The 26803-nt window shown below is 38.3% G+C and overlaps 1 protein-coding gene across 1 annotated transcript in view; it reads left to right on the top strand.

Moving 5' to 3' along the window:
• Nucleotides 1-26803, top strand: part of EFHC1 (EF-hand domain containing 1) — an 83670-nt gene that overhangs the window by 19813 nt on the left and 37054 nt on the right. The window contains exons 4-6 of the mRNA XM_051855624.2: nucleotides 5908-6057; nucleotides 8910-9102; nucleotides 19188-19408. Of these exons, the coding sequence (XP_051711584.1) occupies nucleotides 5908-6057; nucleotides 8910-9102; nucleotides 19188-19408 (564 nt within the window). The remainder of the gene's footprint in view (nucleotides 1-5907; nucleotides 6058-8909; nucleotides 9103-19187; nucleotides 19409-26803) is intronic.

The raw sequence follows: 26803 nt of genomic DNA, 5'->3' as shown, positions 1-26803 counted from the left end.
GTGAAGCATATGTATGTGTGTGTATGCTTATATACACTGATACTTTGTAGTAATATTAATGTTTTCAGAATGATATTAATGCATAAACACTTATCTTTGGTAAAGAAAACAATTTACTTGGCAGTTCAAATACAGAGTAGAGTAGTACCCCTGAGAAATGGAAATATGGAAGAAGCATTAAATACTTCATATAAAGTTGATGTTTACAAAAATTATACCATCCTTCCTGGCAGTAATGATCCTAAAATTTTTTGTGCCATTTATACTTTTTTGTAAGACATATTTACTAAATTATAGTAAAATTTACTGTCTAAAAGAATCCAAATGTTTTAATTGGAAAAAAACCCCACTTTTTATATTGAGAAAAGTCCTTAATTTTTTCAATTTCATAACTTTTGAGGTTTTGTAATTAAATTTGAAAAGATTTATCAAGAGACAGAGATAGAGACAGACACACACATACACAGAGAGACAGAAAATGCTTCCACCTGCTTGTTCACTCCCCAGAGGCCTATAATGGCTAGGACTGGGTAGGGCCAGAGAACCAACAGGAGCTGAGAACCCAATCTGGGTATCCAATATGGGTGGAAGGACATAAACTGTTACCTTCTGCCTCTCAGGGTCCACATTGGCAGGAAGCTGATGCTGGCAGCTAGAGGGAACCCTAACTGGTATCTTAACTGCTAGGGAAAACACCACCCCAAATTTGAGGCTTTTGTTTTTAATATAGAGACAACTTAAAGTTACAAACATAGAGGATATGATGACTTTCTTTTAGTATAGAGTATAGGTATTAGGAAGTTAATTCCAAGTTTGTCTTAGTTAAATATATTTGTTATTGCAAAGATATATATATATATATATTTTTTTTTTTTGACAGGCAGAGTGGACAGTGAGAGAGAGAGACAGAGAGAAAGGTCTTCCTTTGCCGTTGGTTCACCCTCCAATGGCCGCCGCTGCAGCCGGCACACCGCGCTGATCCGATGGCAGGAGCCAGGAGCCAGGTGCTTTTCCTGGTCTCCCATGGGGTGCAGGGCCCAAGCACTTGGGCCATCCTCCACTGCACTCCCTGGCCATAGCAGAGAGCTGGCCTGGAAGAGGGGCAACCGGGACAGAATCCGGCGCCCCAACCGGGACTAGAACCCGGTGTGCCGGCGCCGCAAGGTGGAGGATTAGCCTATTGAGCCACGGCGCCGGCTGCAAAGATATATTTTCTGAACTATTTTATATCTTTTATTCCATGCTACCTAGTGCCAAGTGTGATGAAATTTTACCATGCCCTGAGCATGTATGAATTAATGCTTGTTTTGTTTTTTTTTTACATTTAGTAGTTTACTTGACAAATATTTATTGACACCTGCTATGTGCCAGAGACTGTTTCAGGTGCCATATATAAAGATTTGCCCTTATGGAGGTTATATTCCAGTTGAATGAGAAAAGCAATAAGTAAAAAATAAATAAACATATGACAGATGATGGTAAGAGCAATGGAGGAAACAGTCTCAGTAAGGAAGATTGGGGACACTATTTTCAAGGCTCATCATCAGAGCCTCACTGATGAGGTGACAGGTGAACAGATAATTGAAGTAAAGAAAATGTCATAGAGTCAGTGCCATTCCAAAATAACAAAGGAAAACAGTAAACAAGGTAGAGGTGCTAGACCATCTTTGAGATATATCCCCTTCAAATACTTATACATATACTCACATATTTATGTATATATAACTTATTTGAGAGGCTGAGATCAGAGAGGAGTCCTATTCACTGGATTACTCCCTAGATGCCTACTATGGCTGGCACAAGGTTGAGTTGAAGCTGGGAGCTGAGTACTCATTCCAGATCTCCCACATGGGTGACAAGAGCCCAATGACTTGATCCATGACTGCTACTTCCCAGAGTTTGCATTAGCAGAAAGCTGGAGTCAAATGCCAGAGCTTGGAAATCAAACCTAGATACACCAATGTGGGACGAAAGTACTTTAACTAGCAACCTTAACCACTAAGCTAAATGCCTGCCCCTCAAGCATATTTTGATCTCTTGCTTTTTTAAGTTTCTGAGATCCTATCTATCAAAGGCAATTTTAGAATTTTTATACCAACAATAAGAAATTATAATTATGTAAACCTAAAGGTATTAACAATTATTTTTACAGTTTTGTCTTATGGACAATTTGAGTATTTTCAGATTCATCCCTGAGCAGATCTCGTTAGTTCAGTCAAGTCTAATTATTCACAGTAGTTTAGACCAATAAATTCACTACAAGCACTAAATTAGTGAATATTAAACCATTACTCCTAAGGGAAATGCAGGGTTAGGTTCTTGTGAATCTCTGCTCACAGAATTTTTGTTAACCCATCAATACAGAAATTTGTTTTATGTGTGTTTCTGTTCTAAGACATGTTCATTAGTATATAGTGTTGATTCGTTCACATCAAACCAAACTGCATTATAACTCACCCTTGAACGAAGTTTATCTACTCTATGTATTTTCCCCTCAAGTCACAGCTTTATTGTGCTTAGGAACCTTAAAGTGCATTTCTGCCCTAGGCTTCAGGACCACTTTAAACAGTAAAATCACCAACAAAAAACCCTCAAAAATGCAAAAAATGTGCCATTAAATAGTCTGCCATTAAAATTGTTTACCCCATGAGAGCTGAAACAGGAAGAAGAGATTCACCTTGTTTGACCTCAACTGAGATTACACATTTGGATAAATCAAATATTCTGCTACTTTGGACATGTCTGTGAATGACTGAACAATGTAGTGAGTATTGATTTTAGGGTTACAATTAAATGTTAGTGAATAGGAAAATTCACAAATATGGACTCCATGAATAATGAGGATTGATGTATTTTAACAACTGTTTTTTGACTGGAACTATGTATTAAGGACTGTTGACTATATTGAATTATGTTTTCAACAATTCATCTGTTAAGTTGCAGGATGGCTCCTATGGCAGCTTAAAATTTATACACATATAATGGTCTTCATTAGGGCTGAGCCTGTGAGTAGGCAGGGTGTGATTTCAACCAGGAAGCCGATATATCACAACCACCTCTTCCCCTCAACCCTCCTTGCTGCTCTGGATTAATGTTTGTTCCTATAGGCAGAATTGACTGAACATATTAAAAAATAAAGCTCTAGAAAACATAGATCCAGAATACATTTTTGTTGTTGTTGAAATATTACTGGTAGTGTAGTAGATGTGAATCCTACTCCACAAATACTGCTGAGAAGAAATTTTTGTTTCATTTTTCAAAAATAACATTAAAAATGACTTGAGCTCCAGCCCTAGCTACTCAAGACTGTCATAACAAAAATACTTGGTGGCTTAAATAGTAGAAATTTTCTTACCTCACAGTACTGGAGGCTGCAAGTCCAAGATCACAGTGCCAGCATGGTTAGGTCTAATGAAGGCCCTCTTCCAGGCTTGCAGACAGCTCACTTCTCTCTGGGTGCTCATGTGCTTTTTTTTTTTTTTTTTTTTTTTTTCAGTGCATAGGCATGGAGAGAGAGAAAAAGTATGCTTGCTCTCCGATTTCCCTTCTTCTACTCTTCTTCTAAAGATACTAGTTCTATTTGATCAGAGCCCTACCTTTATGATCTCATTTAACATTATTTCAATGGAGGCTGTATCTCTAAATAGTAACACTGGGGAGTAGGGCTTCAGTATGAACTTGGGGGGTATGCAGGCATTCATTCCATAACCACTGATGTTTCTCTTCACTCTCAGCTAAGCCAGAATCCAAGTCATAAGAGTGACAAGGAAACAGTCCACTGTTAGATTTAAAGGAATCATACAGGTAGGGCTCGTGGATTGTCCAATGACCAAAGGCACCTCCCTGAAGCTTTGGTGTTATGTAAGATCCTGAAACTTGGCAGTGCATTACACTGAACGGTGGTCTACAACACCTCATGTGGTCAGAGTACCACCACAGAGTATGTATGGGTCCTGCTCTTCTGAGACCCACTAACCTGTGCCGTTTCCATTCTTGGTGGATTTCTCCCTTTCTCTCTTCTTGACTTAAAGGCATTATTTTCTCTCTCCTTTCTGGGACATTTTAGAATAATCTCTTCAAACTTTTAGGCTTTCTAAGAAACAAGAAAAAAAGTCAACTTCAGGAAGCTTTTACATTCCTGCCATAATCTGTAAAGTTAGATTTAAAGAGGGGCTTATTATCTGTTGAGTGCAAGAGAAGGGAGTAAAATACCCATTAAATATCTCAATCAATAATCCTACTATATACTAATCTTGAATCTTTTTTTTTTAAAGATTTCTTTATTTATTTGAAAGTCAGGGTTACATAGAGAGGAGAGGCAAAGAGAGAGAGAGAGAGGTCTTCCATCCAATGGTTCACTCCCCAATGGCTGCAATGGCCGGAGCTGCGCCAATCCAAAGCCAGGAGCCAGGAGCTTCTTCCAAGTCTCCCATGCGGGTGTAGGGGCCCAAGGACTTGGGCCATCTTGTACTGCTTTCCCAGGCCATAATAGAGAGCTGGATTGGAAGTAGAGCAGCCGGGTCTTCAACTGGCGCCCATATGAGATACAGCACTGGCCCCACTAATCTAGAACCTTAGGGGAAAATTTTATTGTTAACCAATATTTACAGCTTAATAGTTTTAATAGAAGTTAAGATCATATTTTATATTGAAACGATATTGGGAACTACTTAATAAAATTTTAAATACTAAAATCATAGAATACATGGCATAAAACTAATACTAGACCCACACATTTTAGTTTTGAGCTTTGTGTATTTTCTATTGAGTTGGCTCAGAGCAAGGTGCACAATTCCAAAAAGTAAACCAGTTCTAGAATGTGGATATTATGAAATTGTTCTTTTCTGATTATCAATAAAGCTATAATTTATCGTGGTGCATTTAATAAGATGAAATGTCAATTTGTATTAAAGGATATAGTAACTAAAAATAATATATTTATGAATAATTGATAACATAGGATTCAAGATTATATCAAACTCAGATTTTTTCTGAACTTGTTTTTATGATATCTGAGCACTTGGTTTGTCTTTCCTATTTTGCCAAAGCATTTCTGGTCTAAAATATCCAGTAGTTATGATTTCTTTTTGGTGAGAGAGGAAGTCTTAATCATATACTTAAGTGAATGTTGGAAAGTTGGGAATGTGAGTTCAGATTCACATATACAGCTTGTCTCCATACCTAATAGAAATTCCATATTGTTTGAAACTATAGTTAAGTTCCAGATGTATACAATTAAGCAGTCCTAGTGTTCATTCTGTTCTTGGGCATCTAAATAAATTTAATTTATTTACATTGATATTTCAATCCAGTTACCTTATTATCACTATGTCTTTCAATTAGCTTAGCATATTACCTAGCAATTTTATAATGTAGAATAATTCAGGTAATAGTCAACTATTATCTGAATTATAGGTTTTTTAATATTTATTTTTTTATTTGAAAGGAGAGTTGAGGGAGAGACAGAGAGTTCTTCCATCCGTTGGTTCATTCCTCAAATGGCCACAATGGCTGGGGCTGGGCCAAGCTGAAACCAGGAACCTGGAGCTTCTTCCAGGTCTCCCACATGGGTGCAGGGTCTCATGGATTTGGGCCATCCCTTGCTGCTTTCCCAGGCACATTAGCATTGAGCTGTATTGGAAATGGAGCAGCCGGGACTTGAACTGGCACCCATATAGGATGCCTGCGCTGCAGGCGCAACTTAACCTGTTATGCCACAATGCTGGCCACTGCATTATAGTGTTGGGTCAATTGGAGGTAGTGTTTCTATGACATATTAAAGTTACAAAGTAGTGGTTAACTTGAGCATTGGTATTGAAATTATGACTACACTTAGTTTTATACTATAAGTTTATTACTTACTTTAAGAATCTCTAAGAAAGATGATGATTATTTTTAATTATTTAGATATTTTTGGAAAGTCAAGGAATTGAATTAAATCCACCAGAAAAGATGGCTCTTGATCCTTACACTGAACTACGAAAACGACCTCTCCGTAAATATGTCACCCCATCAAACTTTGATCAACTTAAGCAGTTTCTCACTTTTGACAAACAAGTAAGTGACCTAGGTACCTCAGTGGATTTACTCATTTCCAAGTGGGGCACAGTGTTTATTGACAAGCTCTTTTATCAAGTGTTTATTGATAGCTGTGTTGGAACTGATCTGGAACATTACATCTATAATTTAACTGTTTGGCTACAATGTTACATTTCTGTTTTGATCTAGGGTTAGAGTGTGGGAATGCTTAAGTTTCATATTAAGAATCCAAATAAAATCGTGAGTAAAGTATTGTGAATACCACTAAGTATTTGAATGTTAAAACAAGATTTTTTTCCAACTTTTATTTAATAAATATAAATGTCCAAAGTACAGCTTTTGGATTATAGCGGCTTCCCCCCCATATTCCCCCTCCCACCCGCAACCATCCCATCTCCCACTCCCTCTCCCATCCCATTCTTCATCAAGATTCAGTTTGAATTATCTTTCTATACAGAAGATCAACTTAGTATATACTAAGATTTCAACAGACTGCACCCACACAGATACACAAAGTATAAAGTACTATTTTAGTAGTAGTTTTACCATTAATTTGCATACTACAACACATTAAGGACAGAGATCCTACATGGAAAGTGTGTGCACAGTGACTCCTGTTGTTAATTTAACAATTGACACTCCTACTTATGACGTCAGTAATCACTCGAGACTCTTGTCATGAGCTGCCAAGGCTATGGAAGCCTCTTGAGTTCACAAATTCCAACCTTATTTAGACAAGGTCACAGTCATAGTGGAAGTTCTCTCCTCCCTTCAGAGAAAGGTACCTCCTTCTTTGATGGCCCGTTCTTTTCCGATGGGATCTCACTCACAGAGATCTTTCATTTAGGTCTTTTTTTTTTTTCCAGAGTGTCTTGGCTTTCCATGCCTAAACTACTCTCATGGGCTCTTCAGCCAGATCCGAATGCCTTAAGGGCTGATTCTTAGGCCAGAGTGCTGTTTAGAGCATCTGCCATTCTATGAGTCTGCTGTGTATCCCACTGCCCGTGTTGGATCGTTCTCTCCTTTTTCATTCTTTTTTAAAAAAAATTTTTTTTGACAGGCAGAGTGGACAGTGAGATAGAGAGACACAGAGAGAAAGGTCTTCCTTTGCCGTTGGTTCACCCTCCAATGGCCATCGTGGCCAGCGCGCTGCGGCCAGCACACTGCGCTGATCTGATGGCAGGAGCCAGGTACTTCTCCTGGTCTCCCATGGGGTGCAGGGCCCAAGCACTTGGGCCATCCTCCACTGCACTCCCTGGCCACAGCAGAGGCCTGGAAGAGGGGCAACCGGGACAGAATCCGGAGCCCCAACCGGGACTAGAACCCGGTGTGCCGACGCCGCAAGGTGGAGGATTAGCCTAGTGAGCCACCGGCCCTCTCTCCTTTTTAATTCTATCAGTTATTATTAGCAGACACTAGTCTTGTTTATGTGATCCCTTTGATACTTAATCCTATCACTATGATCAATTATGAACTTAAACTGATCACTTTGACTAGTAAGATGGCATTGGTACATGCTACCTTGATGGGATTGAAGTGGAATCCCCTGACATGTTTCTAGCTCTACCATTAGGGGTAAGTCCGAGTAAGCACGTGCCGAACTGTGCATCTCCCCCCTCTCTTATTCCCACTCATTCCCACTCTTATATTTAATAGGGATCACTTTTCAGTTAAATTTAAATGCCTAAGAATAATTGTGTGTTAAAGAGTTCAACCAATGGTATCAAGTATAACAAAAAATACTAAAAGGTATAAAATAGTAAGTTGTTCCTCAACAGGCAGGACATGGCTTATCAAGTTATTGTTTCTCATACTGTCCATTTTACTTCTACAGGTTTCCTTTTAGGTGCTCAGTTAGTTGTCACAGATCAGGGAGAACATATGATATTTGTCCTTCTGGGACTGGCTTATTTCACTCAGCATAATGTAAAACAAGATTTAAACTGAGCTACATCTGATTGCCTTTTTACATTTCAATTTATCATTTCATTTCCTAAATAGGAGTTAATCTCATACAATTCTTTGGGAAAACGTAAATGAATTTTTGGGAAATTCCAAAGTTGTTGCATATCTGTAGGTTTCTCGTATTAAACCTATTAATTTCACAAAAGACCCGTTGCAGACACTTCCTTGATGATTGTTATATTAATGAGGGAATACAGGATATTCTGGGCATTTTCCAGCTCTGTTCTAGCTTTCCCAATCCTCTTGCTTGTGAGTGGAAGTGTATAAGCAGAATGGAATTCTCTTTTTTGTACTAAAGGGAAAGAGATAACAGAACGATCACTTTCAACTCTTCTTTGCTGCTTTTTTTTTCTCCAGAAATTTAACTCTTTTTAGTTCAGAAAATTTTACTTAACACTAGCATGCTCTTTTAAAGAATTTCTTTATATCAGTCTTACACCTGTTATTATTTTGTATTTAAAGATTGTATAGATACTATTACTAGAAGATATATATGGATGGGACCAAAAGAAGACTGCGTAATAAGTGAAAATTCTTTCCAAACTATATATAAAGTATTCACATGTATCTTTATTAATATATATAAACCACCATATAAAAGATTGCTTTGTTCTTTTAATTCAGCTTCTCTTTCACTGACTAACATTTTGGGTCGAAGTAAACACTTCTTTCTTGGCATAAATTTTTATTTAATTCTTTCCAGCTGTTGACATCTACTATGTAATTCCATGTGTTTAGTATCTTTGCTGAATATTTCTTTTTTTTCAGTTTACTATCTGAGATTGCTTCATAATCTTTTCAGCTAATCTTTTCATCACTGTCTGATACATAAATGCCTAAGTTACTAAGTTAAGCTTTCCACTCTTAGGATTCTTACTCAAGTCTCTACTTTGGATTCCTTAAAGGTTCTTCGATTCTATGCAATCTGGGATGATAGAGATAGCATGTTTGGTGAGTGTCGGGCCTACATCATTCATTACTATCTTATGGATGATACAGTGGAAATTCGAGAGGTCCACGAACGGAATGATGGGCGAGATCCTTTCCCACTCCTCATGAACCGCCAGCGCATGCCAAAGGTTTTGGTGGAGAATGCAAGTATGTTTGATTCAGTTTATCCTTGGTTACTTGGAACTTCTTTTGGATCTCTAAAGAGTTACTTTATGTCTTCCATTACACTTAGGAGGCTCTAGCTATGATTTCCTAGGTGCTCCGAAAATGGCTTTCTCATACCTTGCTTCTTCTATGAATGCCTTGGTCCAGGCACACCTCCAAAATAGTGTGGAAGAAATTATTGATGCCCACATCAAGGAAACAAAACAAAAACAGCAACAGGAGATTCATTGAAAATGTGGTGAAATGTAACTTCTGAACTGAAGCAATTGAATATTAGACTTTTAAAAATATTTATTTATTTATTTGAAAGGCAGAGCTAGAGGGGGAGAGAGAGAGAAGAGAGAGGAGAGAGAGAGAAAGAGAGAGAGAGAGAGAGAGAGAGAGAGAGAGAGAGAGAGAGACTGATTGATTGATTCTATCTTCTGGTTCACTCCCCAAATGGCTGCAATGGGGCTGGGCCAGGCCAGAGCCAGGAGACTGGAACTGCATCTGGGTCTCCCACGTGGGTAGCAGGAGCCCACGCACTTGGGACATTTTCTGCTGCCTTCTCAGGTGCACTAGCAGGGAGCTGGATTGGAAGTGGAGCAGCTGGATTCAAACCAGGGCTCATATGGAATGCCGGTGTTACAGGTGGCTGTGCCAAAATCCCATCCCCATAATAACAGATTTTTCAAACAGTCTTCAGTTGCAGAATATAGCTTAGCATTTTGTTTTCTACTTTCCTGACTTTGCTTCTCACCTCAACTACTTTCTGTATCTATGTGGTTTAACTTGAGAATGGAAAAGGCATATCTGTGACTTAGAGGTGAAGCCCCTGTATGCTGAAATCAGTTCTTTCTTTGTTGGCTTAAAATAATTTAATATGTTGGAGAGTAAGAATGGAGTGCATGGCAGTGGATACTTGTTATTCACTATTTCCCAAACAAGCATGCTTGTTTGAGTTATGACTTAGTAGTTAATGAATTTTCTCTTAAAAATGTCACATTGATATCATGTATTGACATCTGTCATGTTTGCATGACTAACAGAATTCTGTAAATACTTCCATTGAATTGTCTCCCTTTTTATTATATTTTTGGAAACTAGGAGGTAAGAAATTCCAGGTATTGAGCAAAGTGTTTGTCTAGATCAGAGGTTATAAACAAATTGACTGTTAGATTTGACAGATTTAGAAGACTAAATCCAACCTATCCACATATGTTTCTTTACCTTCACACTGTTTCTTTGTGGGCAAGAAGGTAGATAAACAAAATATGATAAAGGTACATCTTGATTAAAATGGAGGAATTAGAAGCAAAAAACAAGATGTACACAGAAAGCAAATGAATGGATCTTAAAACATAGTGCTGAATGGGGAAAAAAAGTAAAATGAGATGTATGATGCAATAAAATTGGCATAATATGAAATACATGTAAAATATGGTACATAATACATAGTCAAAAATCTGCACATTAGAATGATTGCATATGAAGGGAAGAAAAATGAGATTGGAGAAAAGAGATATATAAAAATTGTCATTTTCAAATTAAGAGAGTTCACATTAAATATCATTTTATGAAAAATGAGGATAATAGTTAACAATTGGCATCATCAAATAACAACTAGATTTTTGAATTTTTATATTTTTAAGATTTATTTATTTGAAAGGCAGTTACAGAGAGGTGGAGAGAGAGAGAGAGAGAGAGAGATTATCTTCCATCCACTGGCTCACTCCCCAGATGGCCACAATGGCTGGAGCTGGGCTGATCTGAAGCTTTCCCAAGTTCAGTAACAGGGAGCTGAATGGGAAGTAGAGCACCTGGGACTCAAACCAGCACCCATATGGGATGCCAGCACCATGGGCAGCAGCTTTACTTGCTATGCCGCAGCACCAGCCCCTGGATTTGTGCATTAATTCAGCGTAGTCTGGCTACTGTCTACCCTACATATTTTTATACTCATCCCTGTCCTTAGTTTCTTTTTTTTTTTTTTAATTTTTTACAGGCAGAGTGGACAGTGAGAGAGACAGAGAGAAAGGTTTTCCTTTGCCGTTGGTTCACCCTCCAATGGCCGCCACGGCCAATGCACTGCGGCCTGCGCACCGCGCTGATCCGAAGGCAGGAGCCAGGTGCTTCTCCTGGTCTCCCATGGGGTGCAGGGCCCAAGCACTTGGGCCATCCTCCACTGCACTCCCTGGCCACAGCAGAGAGCTGGCCTGGAAGAGGGGCAACCGGGACAGAATCCGGCGCCCCGACCAGGACTAGAACCGGTGTGCCGGGGCCGCTAGGCGGAGGATTAGCCTGTTGAGCCACGGTGCCGGCCCTTAGTTTCTATAATACTAGGACCAAATACTAAATTTGGCCCTCTAGAATTCTTAAATGAATATGCAATTCCTGTTATCTGGAGCTAACAAGCATTGGATTTATAGTAGATTAACAGGTAGAATGGGAATATGTTCAGGATTGCGTTAAAAAAAAGTCACTGAAACTGAATTCCTTGACATTTCAGGTTCTAGTTTGTCTCTGCCTTATCCACATCACTTGTGTTTGAAAATTTCAATATAAAAGTCATCCTCTTCTATAACTTAGCAGTTAGAATTTATTCCATCAGAGTTGCATGGATAGGCAGCCTGGTGACAAATGCAAGGTCCTTTTAGGATATAGGAAATATAACTTCTTATGAAAGTCATTATTAGTCGTGAAGTAGCAGTATAGAAAAGGCTAATCTACCAGTTTAAAGAAGTGGTATCCAATTGACTCTAAAAGGTATTTATCCAATAGGTTATTTTTATTAAATTGAGAAAGAGTTCAATAACTGCTATGAGAATGATTTCATGTGCAGAGTGCTATGGTGGAGGTGGATCAATTGGAAGTGTTACTTCCAGAACTAAAATCCCTGTCCTTCAGGCTCTTCTAGTGTCTTTGGGACGTAAGTTCTGTAAATATACAAAATTGTTAAATAAAAACCACGGTGTGCCAGATTATTTAATTATGTAACTGGTTCTTTATATCATGTAGACAAAACTTAGAAGTATGGTCCAGAAAGACTGAAAAAGGCTTTGTGGGCAGGCATCTGGCACATCAGTTAAGATGTCAGCAACCAATATCAGAATGCTTGGGTTCTCCATTCCAGCTTTCTGCTGATAGTTACCCTAGGAGGAAGCAGGTGATGGCTTAAGTAGTTGAGTTCCTTCCAACACAGGAGACCCATATAGAGTTCCCATCACCTGACTTCAGCCTGGTCCAGCTCTGGCTGTTTCAGGCATTTGGAAGTAAACCAAAACCAGTGGAGAGGAGATTTCTCTCTCTCTCTCTCTCTTGATCTTGATCTTGATCTTGCTCTTGATCTTTCTTCCCCCAACCCCTCTTCTCTTTTTCTCTCTTTGTCTTTCAAATAAATAAATAGAAATTTCAAAAAAGGCTTCGTGGAAGATCTAGGATTTAAGTCAGTGACTACTGTTATTCCTTTAACAATTAACACTCTTTTTTTGTGACATCAGTGATCAACCGAGGCTCTTGCCATGGGTTGTGAGGGGGTGGCTGATCCTGAGGTCAGAGTTTTACTTAAAGTGATTGTCATTTTATGAGTCTGCTGTGTGGACTGCTTAGCCATGTTGGAACATTCTCTCCTTTTTAATTCTATCTATTATTATTTCCAGACACTTGATCCTATTTATATCATCACTTTAACACTTACTCCTATCCTTATGTTCTCTTTAACACTTAACTGTATAGTATATCTGTATAGTTAACTTTAACACTTAACATTTAACCAGGCCATTGTGGCCATTTGGAGAATGAACCAGCAGGTGGAAGATTATCATTCTATCTGTTGCTCTGTCACATTTCAAACAAATAAATAAATATTTTAAAAAGCATTTTCATATTATTCAATTTATATAAAATTGTTGAAAATCCAATGTAATTAAGACAGAAGTGATTGCATGAAGATGATATGTAGGAGGTAGATTGTAAAAGGGCATGCAAGGTCTTTTAAAAAGTTTTTTTATTTAATTAATTAATTATTTATTTACTTATTTATTTCTTTATTTAAGAGAAAGACACAGAAAGGCAGATCATCCACTGGCCTATCCCAAATGCCTGTGATGGTTGAGCCAAGGCTGAAGCCAGGTCTCAATACAATCCAGGTATCCCATATAGGTGTCAGGAACCCAATTCCTTGAGCCATCAGTATTGTTTCCCAGGGTTTGCATTATCAGGAAGTGGAGTCAGGAGCCAGAGCTTGGCATTGAATCCAGGATCTCCAATGTGGGTCATAGGCATCTAAACTTTCAGGCCATATACACACTCCAAGGAGACTTTTAGGTGTGGTAATATATGCACTGCTTTCATTGTAGCAATGGTTTGATGGTTCATGGGTGAATATAAGTGGTTCATTTTCTGTCAAGCAACATCAAAATTATACACTCTAAATATATATAGCTTATTTTAGTCTATTATAACTCAATAGCATTATAAAAATATAAATGCATACAGATATATGTCACAGTGAAATTTAGGAACCATACTGGATAGCAGATAGAATGACAGCTGACTTCTCAGTAGTAACAAAGATTGCTACAAGATAGAGAAATGATGTCTTCAAAAGGTTAGAAAAAAGAGAATTTAAAACCTAGAGATACTGTCTCACAAGAAGAAGGTGAAACACATTTCCAGGCACAGCAGATTTTACTAACAGACCCTTACTAAGAAATTTCTAATGTGTACTTCAGATAGAAAGAAAATTATCACAAAAGTGAGGTCTACAATATAAGATGTACTGAATGAAGAAAATGGCAAAGTTTGGAAAAACTTAAATAAATATTGACTTTACAAATTAAAATAACAATGAATAACAATGTTGAATTTGTGGGAGTTAAAAATATCAAGGTAGAGGGCCAGCGCCGCGGCTCACTAGGCTAATCCTCTGCCTTGCGGCTCCGGCACACCGGGTTCTAGTTCTGGTCAGGGAGCCAGATTCTGTCCCGGTTGCCCCTCTTCCAGGCCAGCTCTCTGCTATGGCCCGGGAGTGCAGTGGAGGATGGCCCAAGTACTTGGGACCTGCAGCCCATGGGAGACCAGGAAAAGCACCTGGCTCCTGGCTTTGGATCAGCGCAGTGCGCCGGCCGCAGCGCGCCGGCCGCAGCAGCCATTGGAGGGTGAACCAACGGCAAAGGAAGACCTTTCTCTCTGTCTCTCTCACTGCCCACTCTGTCTGTCAAAAAAAAAAAAAAAAATCACTAAAAAAAAAAAAAAAAAAAACAAGGTAGATCTAAAATATAGCAATAGTATAGAAAGGGGTGATATAATTCAATAAGTGATAACTTGTGAAAGGTTATTTTTAAAAACACATACACGATTTGGGAAGTAGAAAATATAAAAAAAGAGCTGGCATTGTGGCACAGCAGGTTAAGCTGCTGTCTACAATACCAGCATCCAATATGGCTGCTTATTCAAGTCCCAGCTTCTCCACTTCTAATCTGGCTCCCTACTAGTGTTCCTGGGAAAGCGGTGGCAGAGAATCCAATTCCTTGGCCCCTGCACCTACCTAGGAAACCCAGAAGGAGTTCCAGGCTCCTGTCTTTGGCCTGACCCAGCCCCATCTATTGTGGCCATTTGGGGAGTGAGCCAGCAGATACAAGGTAAATCAGTATCTGTCTATATCTCTGTCTCTACCTCTCTCTCTCTCTGTAACCCTGCCTTTTCAAATAAACAAACAAATAAAGAAAAAGAAGATAAAAAGATACATAAGCAAGTATCAAAAGAAACTCATGAAGTATAATACAAACTGATGAGGCTATATTCATATAACATAAAAAGACATTAGGACAAAATGCATTGATTGAGATGGAGATGAATTACAAGAGTACTGTATTTCTAGGAACATGTAATAATTTCAAACTCGAGTGCAGTTAATAACATGGGTTCAAAATATAAGAAGGGAAAATTTATAGCACTATTTGGCAAATAGAATGAACGAATCTACCATAATACTGGGAATAATTAGAATGTTTATTTCAATATTTGTTAGGTAAAAAGAAAAATCAATAAGCATATTTAACATTGTAACAGTGTAATTATAATTACTAAATGGATATGTCCGTGCATCCAACATTTGGATAATTCCCCATTTTTTTTTTTTTTTGACAGGCAGAGTTAGACAGTGGGAGAGAGAGACAGAGAGAGAGTTATAGACAGTGAGAGAGAGACAGAGAGAAAGGTTTTCCTTCCGTTGATTCACTCCCCTAATGGCCGCTATGCCTGGCACTGCGCTGATCCGAAGCCAGGAGCTGGGTATTTCTTCCCGGTTTCCCATGTGGGTGCAGGGACCTAAGTACTTGGGCCATCCTCCACTGCCCTCCTGGGCCACAGCAGAGAGCTGGATTGGAAGAGGAGCAACCAGGACAGAATCTGGTGCCCCAACTGGGACTAGAACCCAGGGTGCTGGCACCACAGGCGGAGGATTAGCCAAGTGTGCCACGGCACTGACCTGATAATTCCCCATTTTCTTCAAGCACAAATGAAGTATTTCTAAAACCTGATAAGTCTTAACAAATTTTATTCTTTTTGAAAAAAATTTGTTTATATATTTGAGAAGCAGAGTTACAGGATGGGGGGGGGGAGGGGAGAGAGAGATCTTACATCCATGAATTCATGCCCAGATGGCCTCAACAGCCAGAGCTGGGCCCATCCAAAGCCATGAGCCAAGAGCTTCTTCCAGGTCTCTCACATGGGTGCAGGGGCCCAAGCACTCAGGCCATCTTTTGCTGCTTTCCCAGGCCATTAGCAGGGAGCTGATAAGAAGTGGAGCAACCAGAACTTGAGCTGGTGCCTATATGGGATTCCAGTGCTGCAGGGCCAGGCTTAACCTACTACCCTACAGTGCTGGCCTTAACAAATTTTAAAGAATACATATTAAGTACCATATTTTCTGATTTTAACAAAATTAAGTTTATAACTGAAAAACTCCCCTCATGTATTTGGAAATGGAAAAAAACAAATTTACAAATAGCCCATGGGTAAAAATATTGCTAGAAAATACTTAGAATTAATTATACCAAAAACCTCAAAACTCTTAGGTATGCCTATGTATTTGGAGGAAAAATTAGAACCTTGAATGATTATTTAAGAAAGAAGAATCATGAAAATAAATAAGTTAGATATTCTTATTTTAAAGAAATGACATAATACATCTAAATAAATTAAATGAAAGGGAACTATAGCTGAAAGTAAAATACTGGAAATAAATGTAACATAGGTTTGTCATGCAAGATTTATTTATTAGGAAAAACTAATAAAATCACAAATTGCCAATGATATTTATCAAAGGAAAACAGAAAGAAGACACATACAACAATACTAACAGTAAAAGAGGAGGTGTACTTAAAATGCAGTAGATATTAAATATAAAATAAAGAGAATACTGTCAACAAGTTTCTGTCAGTAAATTTGAAAATTTGGGTAAAATGAGCAAATTTTTTAGAAAAATCTAACATTCAAGAAGAAACAGAAAAAGATTCTGTTAAAAAAAAAAAAAAAAAAACTCCCAATAAGGAAAACACCAGGTGCAGATAATTTTGCAGAAGCTTTTTGCCAAACATTTAAAGAAGAAATAATTTCAATCTTAATACAAATTCTTTTCAGAGAAAAGCAAAATAACTTAATTTATAAAGACCAGTGAAGGACAGATGGTTAGCTTAGGAGTTAAGATGCCTACAATCCACATCAAAGTACCTGGGTTCAATGCTCAACTCCAGCTCCTGACCCCAGCTTCCTGCTAATGCAGACCTTGGGAGGCAGCAGTGATTGCTAAAGTAAGTTGGGTTCCTGTCAGCCATGAGGGAACCTGGGTGAGTTAAGATCCTGGCTCACACTTTTGGTCCCTTGCCATTGTGGTCATTTGGGGAAAGTGGACTGGCAGGTGGGAGGTAGTCTCTCCTCCTCTATGCCTCATAAATGAATTTTAAAAATATTTTAAACTTAAAAAAGCCAGTGAAACCAAAGACACTCTGAGAAATAAGCTCTGCAATCAGTCTTATATGTGCCAAAATCCTAGACAAACTATCAGTATACTAAACCCAGCAATAGATGAGGGTACTTTAACAAGTTTGTAGGAAATAGAATTAAAAGTACATTTATTTGTGGTGCAAAAAATTTTGAAATCCATGTACCATTTTTTTCCTAATACGCATTTTCCATGAATTTTTTACTCCTTGAATGCTTGGACAAGGAAATTCTTTGGCACCAAAATAAACATATCCTTCATTTACATTTTCCAGGGGGAGAGGGGGCTATACATGTTAAGGTTTATTTTTTATTTAAAATTTTAAAACATTTTGATTAACATGTAATATTTTCTTCATTTTTATAGGGAGCAGTACAGTATTTCAACACATGTATACCATATAAACTGATTAAATTAGGCAATTATTCCCATTTTCATATTTTTTCTTTATGTTTAGAGCCCACCAACTCTTCTCTTTCAGTTCTTTATACCACATTCCTTGACCCTTTAAGAAAAATTTTTTACTTATTTTTAAATTTTTCATTTATTTATTTTCATTTTGTTTGAAAGGCAAAGAGACAGAGATCTTCCATCTGCTGGTGTACTCATCAACAACAGCCAGGTGTGAACCAGACTGAAACCAGAAGCATGAAATTTCATCTAGGTTTCTTACATGGGTAGCAGAACCCAAGTATTTGTGGCATTACCTGTAGCCTCCCAGGACATGCATTAGCAGGAAGCTGGATCAGAATAAGAGCAGTTAGCATTCTGACATGAGATGCAGGAGTCCCAAGTGGTGATTTAGCTTTATGCCAAACACCTACCCCTCCAGCATCTTTTTTAAGTACCATGTCTAAACAATTTGTTGAACCAATAAAGGCAAATGGCTTGACAGCCCACACATCCACCAGAACATTGTATCCTACAGGAAACTCATGTAGTCAGGAGCTGTGTATGTGATGTTGCCCATCACTTTCTGGGGTCACTCAAAGGTACCTGGTAGTTAGGCACTAAAATATGGGAGAAGGATCTCTTGGACTATGGAGTTTTCAGATACATGATTGAGAAAATACCAGTCCTTCCTTTGCCATGATCAAGGGTTGGGAATGGATACTTTATGTCTGATATAGCAAAAACTTACTTAGCTTTCTTCCTGTTTTTCCAGCTCAGCAATTACCAGTTAGGAACACACCAGTCTATTTCTTATCTCCCAGGTCATCAGATTTCTGTGTCCAGGCTTTGTGGTTCGAAATATAAAATGTGGCACTCTATCAGAATTGACCAACTTCTATGATTTCCATAAAGTCCATTGTACAGGGAATAAATCTTAAGCAAATTAACCCTTGGTTAATTAGTTCTTAAAAACACTATGACAAAATTGGGTTTATTCCAAAAATGGAAGATTGAACTTACAGTTGAAAATCTATTAATTACCAAACAAATGGATTACTGTAATCATCTTGTTGACTGTCTTTGCATCTTATCTCCTATTCTAGGTCACACTATTTTAGCAGCAATGACTACTGTTGAAATGAAACCATTATTTGTGTAATTGTTTCATACTCATATTGGTCTCCCAAGCAGAATATTTTCTCCATATAGCCAGGAAATGTATCTATATTGTTAATTGTCATAATCTCAGTATTTAGCAGAGTATCTAGTACATAATATAGGTGGTCACTAATAATTTGTTGAATAAAATGAATGAATGAGTAGGAAATTTAAATGAAAGACTTGTATTTCTCATAAACTTAAGAGTCTATCCTTATAGGAGAACCTTCATTCTTTCTTCCTGTAATGATTTATTCTAAGTATTAATTCTGCTAAGATTAGTGACTTGTGCTGATATTTAAAGTTGAATATGAGAGAGAGACTTTACAGAAACCATCTGGGATATTATGTGCTTTTTCAGCGCCTGGAAATACAGAGCTTATGTTCTGGCAGGAATGTAGGAGAGTCCCTGACCCTTGACCGGACCAAAAGACTGTGCTTCCTCAGGTTCTTAAGAATGTCTAACTTTTATGTGTCATGTTTTCTTCACATGCTCATTCTTTCTTTTCTCTCTAACCCCATCTTCCATTAGAGAACTTCCCTCAGTGTGTGCTGGAAATCTCTGACCATGAGGTATTGGAATGGTTTACCGCCAAAGACTTCATTGTTGGGAAACCACTCACCATCCTTGGGAGAACTTTCTTCATTTATGATTGTGACCCATTTACTCGTCAGTATTACAAAGAGAAGTTTGGAATTGCTGATTTACCACCTGTTGATGTAAGCAAACAGGAACCACCGCCCGTAAAACAGGTAAAGGAATAGATGTCCTGCCATGGGAAAATTGATTTTTATATAGAAATTTAAGAAAAAAATGACCCCATATGAATGCTCCAAAAAATGGATAAAGTATGTATAACAGCATAGCTTAGGAAAATAAGAAAGATCACAAAAGAAATATAAATGACTGATCAACATATGAAGACTATCAATCATTTATCAAAGAAATAAATGGAAAATAATGAGATTTTAACATCTCTCCAATTTTAAAAGATTCATAATCTCCAGTGTTTTCCTTGTGTGAAGAAATGAGCATTTTCATATGCTATTTTTGTAAAGACTCAGATTTTATTTATTTGTAAGATATAGTAACAGAGAGGGAGACACACAGAGAGAGAGATCTTCCATCTGCTGGTTCACTCCCCAAATAATCTCAATGGCCAGGACAGGGCCAGGCCGAACCTAGGAGCCAGGAACTTCATTTGGGGAATGGATCATCTTCCATTGATTTCATAGGTGCATTAGCATGGAGTTGGATCAGAAGCAGAAAAACCAGGACAAGAACCAACACTCAGATATAGGATGCTAGCATTGCAGGCGGCAGCGTAAATTGCTGTGTCACAATGCTAATCTCTTTATATACTACTAATAGGAAACCCAATCAGATAACCTTTCAGAGGACAGTTTGTCATCATTTCAACTGTTTTAAAAATAAAATATTACATATCTTTGACCTAGAAAATATGCTTTGGGGACTATAAAAAGATATATAGAAGGATATTATTATAGCAGTATCTATAATAAAACAGTCGGGCCGGTGCCATGGCTCACTTGGTTAATCCTCCACCTGCAACGCCGGTATCCCATATGGGCGCCGGGTTCTAATCCCAGTTGCTCCTCTTCCAGTCCAGCTCTCTGCTGTAGCCCGGGAAGGTGGTGGAGGATGGCCCAAGTGCTTGGGCCCTGCACCCACATGGGAGACCAGGAGGAAGCACCTGGCTCCTGGCTTTGGATTGGCGCAGCGCCAGCCGTAGCAGCCATTTGGGGAAGGAAGGAAGACCTTTCTCTCTGTCTCTCTCTCTCTCTCACACTGTCTATGACTCTACCTGTCAAATAAATAAAAAATATAATAAAACAAAGTTTAAGGAGATTGACAAAATAAATGTCCCCACTCATACAATAAGAAGACTGTAAGGCTTGGGGAAAGAGGAAGTAAGTCCATGCATATTAAATGGAAAAATGTTGATAATCTATTTTTCTATTTACCTAATAGAAACCTTTTATTTAAGGTATAAAAGCTCCATACATTTCATATATACAAATATAGGAACATAGTGATTCTCCTCATGCTACCCTCCCTCCTACCTACACTCCCATCCTTCCTCCTCCCTCGCCTATTCCCAATCTTATTTTTTTCTAAGATTTGTTTTCAGTTAACTTTATACACAGAAGGTTAACTCTAGACTAAGTAAAGAGTTCAACAAATAGTATGAAAAAAAAACTATTCTTCAACATTTCAGACAAGAACTGTTCAAAGTCATCACATCTCAAAGTATCGATTTCACGTCTATAGATAACCTTTTAAATACAAGTTGCCGGCCAGCGCCACGGCTCACTAGGCTAATTCTCCGCCTAGCGGCGCCGGCACACCAAGTTCTAGTCCTGGTCGGGGCGCCGGATTCTGTCCCGGTTGCCCCTCTTCCAGGCCAGCTCTCTGCTGTGGCCAGGGAGTGTAGTGGAGGATGGCCCAGGTGCTTGGGCCCTGCACCCCATGGGAGACCAGGAGAAGCACCTGGCTCCTGGCTCCTGCCATCGGATCAGCACGGTGCGCCGGCTGCAGCGCGCCAGCCGCGGCGGCCATTGGAGGGTGAACCAACGGCAAAGGAAGACCTTTCTCTCTGTCTCTCTCTCTTACTGTCCACTCTGCCTGTCAAAAAAAAAAAAAAAAAAAAAAATACAAGTTGCCACAGATCAGGGAGTACATATGGTATTTGTCTTTTGGGGACTCCTTATTTCACTAAGTATAATGTTTTCCAGTTGTACCCATTTTGTTGCAAATAAAAGGATTTCATTTATTTTTTCCACTGTTTAGTACTCCATGATGTTCATATAACATCCTTTCTTTATTCAGTTAATGGGCATCTAGGTTGATTCCATATCTTAGCTATTGTGAATTGAACTGCAGTAAACATAGGGGTACAGATAACTCTTTCATATGCTGATTTCATTTCCTTGGGTAAATTCCCAAAAGTGGGATGGCTAAGTTATATGGTCGGTCTATATTCAGATTTCTGAGGTATCTCTGTACTGTCTTCCACAGTGGCTGTACCTCTTTATATTCCCACTAACAGTGGATTAGGGTACCTTTTCCTCCACATCCTTGCCAACATTTGTTGTTTGTTGAATTCTATATGAAAGCCATTCTAAATGAGGTGAGGTAAGACCTCATTGTGATTTTGATTTTAATTTCTTTGATTGCTATTGATAAACTGAGCATTTTTTCACGTGTCTATAGACCATTTGGATTTTATCTTTTGAGAAAAATCTGTTCACGTCCTTTGCCCACTTCTTTTTTGTTTGTTTGTTTTTGACAGGCAGAGTTAGATAGTGAGAGAGGGAGAGTGAAAGGTCTTCCTTCCGTTGGTTCACCCCCCAAAATGGCCGCTATGGCTGGCGCACTGCGCCAATCCAAAGCCAGGAGCCAGGTGCCTCCTCCTGGTCTCCCATGCGGGTGCAGGGCCCAAGCACTTGGGCCATCCTCCACTGCCTTCCTGGGCCACAGCAGAGAGCTGGACTGGAAGAGGAGCAACTGGGACAGAATCCGGAGCCCCAACCTGGACTAGAACCCAGGGTGCCGGCACCGCAGGTGGAGGATTAGCCTAGTGAGCCGCGGCTCAAGCCTTTTGCCTACTTCTTAACATGGTGGTTTGTTTTGTTGTTGAGTTTTTTTGAGTGCTTTATGTATTCTGGATATTAATCCATTATCAATTGCATAGTTTGCAAATATCATCTCCCATTGTGTCAGTTGACTCAATTTTCCTGTGAATTTCTTTTGCAGTACAGAAACTTCTCAATTTAATGTAATCCCATTTGTCAATTTTGGCTTTCATTACCTGTGCTTCTGGTATCTCTTCCAAGAAGTTTTTGCCTATTCCAATGTCTTGCAGGGTTTCCCCAGTGTTTTCCAATAATTTTATGGTATCAGGTTGAGATTTAATTCTTTAATCCATTTTGAGTGCAGTTTTTGGGTAAGGTGTATGGTAGGAGTCTTGCTTGCTTCATACTTCTGCATGCTGAGATCCAGTTTTCCCAGCACCATTTGTTGAAGAGACTTTACTTGCTCCATGAATTGATTTTTAGATTTTTTGTCAAAGATAAGTTGGTTGAGATGCATGGACTTATTTCTGGAGTTTCTATTCTATTCTATTGGTCTACCCATCTGCTTTTATTTGTTTGTTTTTTGCCAATAACAGGCTATTTTGATTATAACTGCCCTGTAGTATGTATTGAAATCAGGTATTGTGACACCTCTGGCTTTGTTTTTGTTGTATAAGATTGCTTTAGCTATTCAGGGTCTTTTGTGTTTACATATGAATTTAAGCATCATTTTTTTCTAGATCTGAGAAGAATGTCATTGGTATTTTGATTGGGATCACATTGAATCTGTAAATTGCATATATTGCCTTGAGCATGTTGAGGAATGTTCCTTCTATACCCAATTTCCTTAAGGTTTTCATCATGAAATGATGTTGTATTTTATCAAATGCTTTCTCTGTATCAACTGAGATAATCATATGGTTTTTGTTTTTCAGTGTGATTAACACAATGTGATGTATCACATTGATTGATTTGCAAATAGAACCACCCCTGCATACCAGGAATATATCCCACTTGGCCTAGGTGTATGATCTTTCTGATGTGTTGTTGGATTCAATTGGCTAGAATTTTGTTGAGGAGTTTTGTGTCTATATTCATCAGGGAAATTGGTCTGTAATTCTCTTTTTCTGTTGCATCTTTTCAGGTTTAGGAATTAAGGAGATACTGGCTTCATAGAAAGAATTTGGGAGGATTCCTTCCCTTCAAATTGTTTTGAGTAACTTGAGAAGTATTGGTGTTAGTTCTTCTTTAAATGTCTAGTAGTGAAGCAGTGAAGCCATCTGTCCTGGGCTTTTCTTTGTTAGGAGGGCCTTTGTTACTGATTCAATTTCCATATTGGTTATGGGTATGTTAAGGTTTTCTATATCTTCATGGTTCAATTTAGGTAGGTTGTATGTGTCTAGGAATCTATCCATTTCTGCTAGATTTCCCAGTTTGTTGGCATACAGCTCTTTGTAGTAATTTCTGATGACTTTTTATTTCTGTGGTATCTGTTGTTGCATTCCCTTTTTCATATCTAATTTTATATTTTGGTTCTTCTCTCTCCTTTTTTGGTTAGTTGGGCCAATAGTGTGTCAATTTTGTATATTTTTTCAAAAAACCAGCTCTTCCTTTTGCTTATCTTTTGTATTGGTTTTTTAAATTCAATTTGTTGATTTCTTCTCTAATTGTAATTATTTCTTTTCTCCTCCTCATTTTGGAGTTTTTTGCTGTTGTTTCTCTAGATCCTTGAGATGCACTGATAGCTCATTTATTTGGTTCCTTTCCAATTTTTTGATGTAGGCACCAATTGCTATAAACTTTCCTATTAACACTGCTTTTGCTGTATACCATAAGTTTTGATATGTTGTATTGTCATTTTCATTTGCTTCCAGAAATTTTTTGATTCTCTCTTGATTTCTTCTATGATCCACTGTGCATTCAGGAGCATGTTATTCAGTCTCCATGTGTTTGCATATGTTCTAGGGATTCCTGAGTTGTTGATTTCCAGCTTCATTTCATTTTGTGATCTGAGAAGATGCATGGTATGATTTAAGTTTTTTAATTTACTGAGACTTGCTTTATGGCCTACAATGTGGTCAAATCCTAGAGAAAGATCAATGTACTGCTGAGAAGAATGTGTATTCTACAACTGTAGAATATCTGTTAGTTCATTTGGTCTATAGTCTCAATTAACTCTGGTGTTTCTTTGCTGATTTTCTGTCTGGTTGATCTGTCCATTGCTGAAAGTGGGGTATTGAAGTCCCCCATTTTATTATATTGAAGTCTACATCCCCCTTTAGATCCCTTAACATTTCTTTTACATAGCTAGGTGCCCTGTAATTAGGTGCATGTATGTTAATAATAGTTGCATCTTCCTGTTGAATTGATCTCCTAATAATTACATAGTGCCCTACTTTGTCTCTTTTAACAGTTTTTATGTTAAAGTCTATTTTATCTGATATTAGGATGGCTACACCAGCTCTTTTTTGCTTTCTGTTGGTGTGGAATATCTTTTTCCATCCTTTCACTTTTAGTCTGCATGCATCTTTGTTGGTGAGATGTGTTTCTTGTAAGCAGCAAATAGATGGGTTTTGTCTTTCAATTCATTCAAGAAGTCTGTGTCTTTTAACTGGAAAGTTGAGGTCATTTAACTGGAAAGTTGATGTCATTTACATTCAAGGTGACTATTGATAAGTAACAGCTTTGCCCTGCCATTTTTCCAAATATATTTCTAATTTTTACTTTGAATTTCCTTTGAACTTTTACAGGGAGATTTGCTTCCTTTACCTTTCATACTGATGACCATGTTCAGACGTTTTCTGTGTATAAAACATCCTTGAGTATCTTATGTATGGCCAGACAGGTGGTGACAAATTCTTTTGATTTCTGTTTGTTTTGGAAGATCTTTATTTAACCTTCATTCATAAATGAAAGCTTTGCAGGTTATAGTACTGTGGATTGACAGTTCTTTTCTCTTAATGCTTGGAATATATCTTACCATTCTCTCCTAGCCTATAGGGTTTCTAATGAGAAGTCCTCTGTGAGTCTAATTGGGGATCCCCTGAAACTAATCTGGCATTTCTCTTGTGCATATTTTAGAATGTCTCTTTATGTTTTACTCTGGTCAGTTTAATTACAGTGTTTCATGATGAATATCTTTTCTGGTCATGTCTATTAAGAGTTCCTTGTACTTTCTGTACTTGGATGTCCCTTTCTTTCTCCAAATTAGGGAAGTTTTCTTTATTGTTTCACTAAAAAGACCTTCTAATTCTTTCTCTCTTTCCACACCTTTAGGAACCCTAGAACCGGTATGTTGGGTCACTTGATAATATCCTGTAGATTCCAAACAGTGTTTTTTAGTTTTCTGATTTCCTCTTCTTGTTCTTGGTTTGACTGTATAATTTCCTGTGCTTTATCTTCTAAATCAGATATTCTTTCTTCTGCTTCACTGATTCTGTTTTGAGGCTTTTCACTGCATTTTTTATTTGTTCAATTGAATTCTTCATTTCATTTTGATTTCTAAGATCTCAGTCTCATGGGAGAAATTTTCTTTCATGAACAGAATTCAGTAGTTCATGCATTTGCTTCTGATTACTTCTGTGTAACCTCATGATCAATGTTTTTAATTTCATTTCTTGCATTTCTTCAATCTCATCATCTTCACAATCTAGTATTGAAGTGTTGTGTTGTTTTGGAAGCATCATGTTGTCTTCCTTCCTCTTGTTTCTTGAATTTATGTGTTTTTTATTCAGCATTTATGGAAATACTGGTTGGTTTCTTCTGGTTTTTTTCTGCCATGATGGCTTTTATCTTTGTACTATGCCTCTTGTAGATATGTGGAGTGTCTTCTTTCAGTGAATATCTAGAGGTGTGTGGTGGGGGTGGCCAGGGCCCTCTTTCTAGCTCTCCAGGGTGAAGGATGTGTCTGAAGTGACACACCCAGGTTTGGCTTGGTAAATCTTTTTTTTTTTTTTTTTTTAATCAGAGGGAGATTTACTCTGTTCAACTGAGCTCTTCTCCTCTAAGGAGACCAGTGTCTGAGCACTAGCCCAGTGAGTATATTATTTGTCTTCTCTGTCCCAAGGACCACACAAAGGATCCATGCAGTCTTCAGTGTAAGCTCAAATTCCCAGGCAATGTCCCTTACCAGGTAACTGGAAGCCCTGAGCATGTGTAATCTCTCACAGTGACTGCCCAAAGTCCCAGCCGCACTGTGAGTTCTGAGTCCTCCCACCCAACCTTGGTTTTGTTTTTTTTTTTTTTTTTTTTCCAGTTCCAGCATACAAGCCTCCCATAGTCACGAGCACTCAGCCCCCTGTTAGTTCTCCCTAACAGAGTCAGGGGTTTCAACTTGTCTAATTGCTGGGCACAGACACAAGCTGGAGCAGCTGTTACATATATCCAAAATGGTGCCTGCTCTATCAGCTTGTTACAGGACACCAAGGTGATCAGGGAGAAACATGTCCCTCTTTTTTTTTTTTTTTTTTTTTTTTTTGGTTTTTCCTCTAGTTGGCAGGTACACTATCCCCCATGGGACTCCAAACTGGGTTCCCTCTAGGCTCTTCCTGC

The sequence above is a fragment of the Oryctolagus cuniculus genome, chromosome 5, assembly GCF_964237555.1.
Source record: "Oryctolagus cuniculus chromosome 5, mOryCun1.1, whole genome shotgun sequence".
Taxonomy (NCBI): Eukaryota; Metazoa; Chordata; class Mammalia; order Lagomorpha; family Leporidae; genus Oryctolagus; species Oryctolagus cuniculus.
The sequence above is the reverse complement of the archived record's forward strand: the minus strand, read 5'-3'. Positions and strand labels throughout refer to the sequence as shown.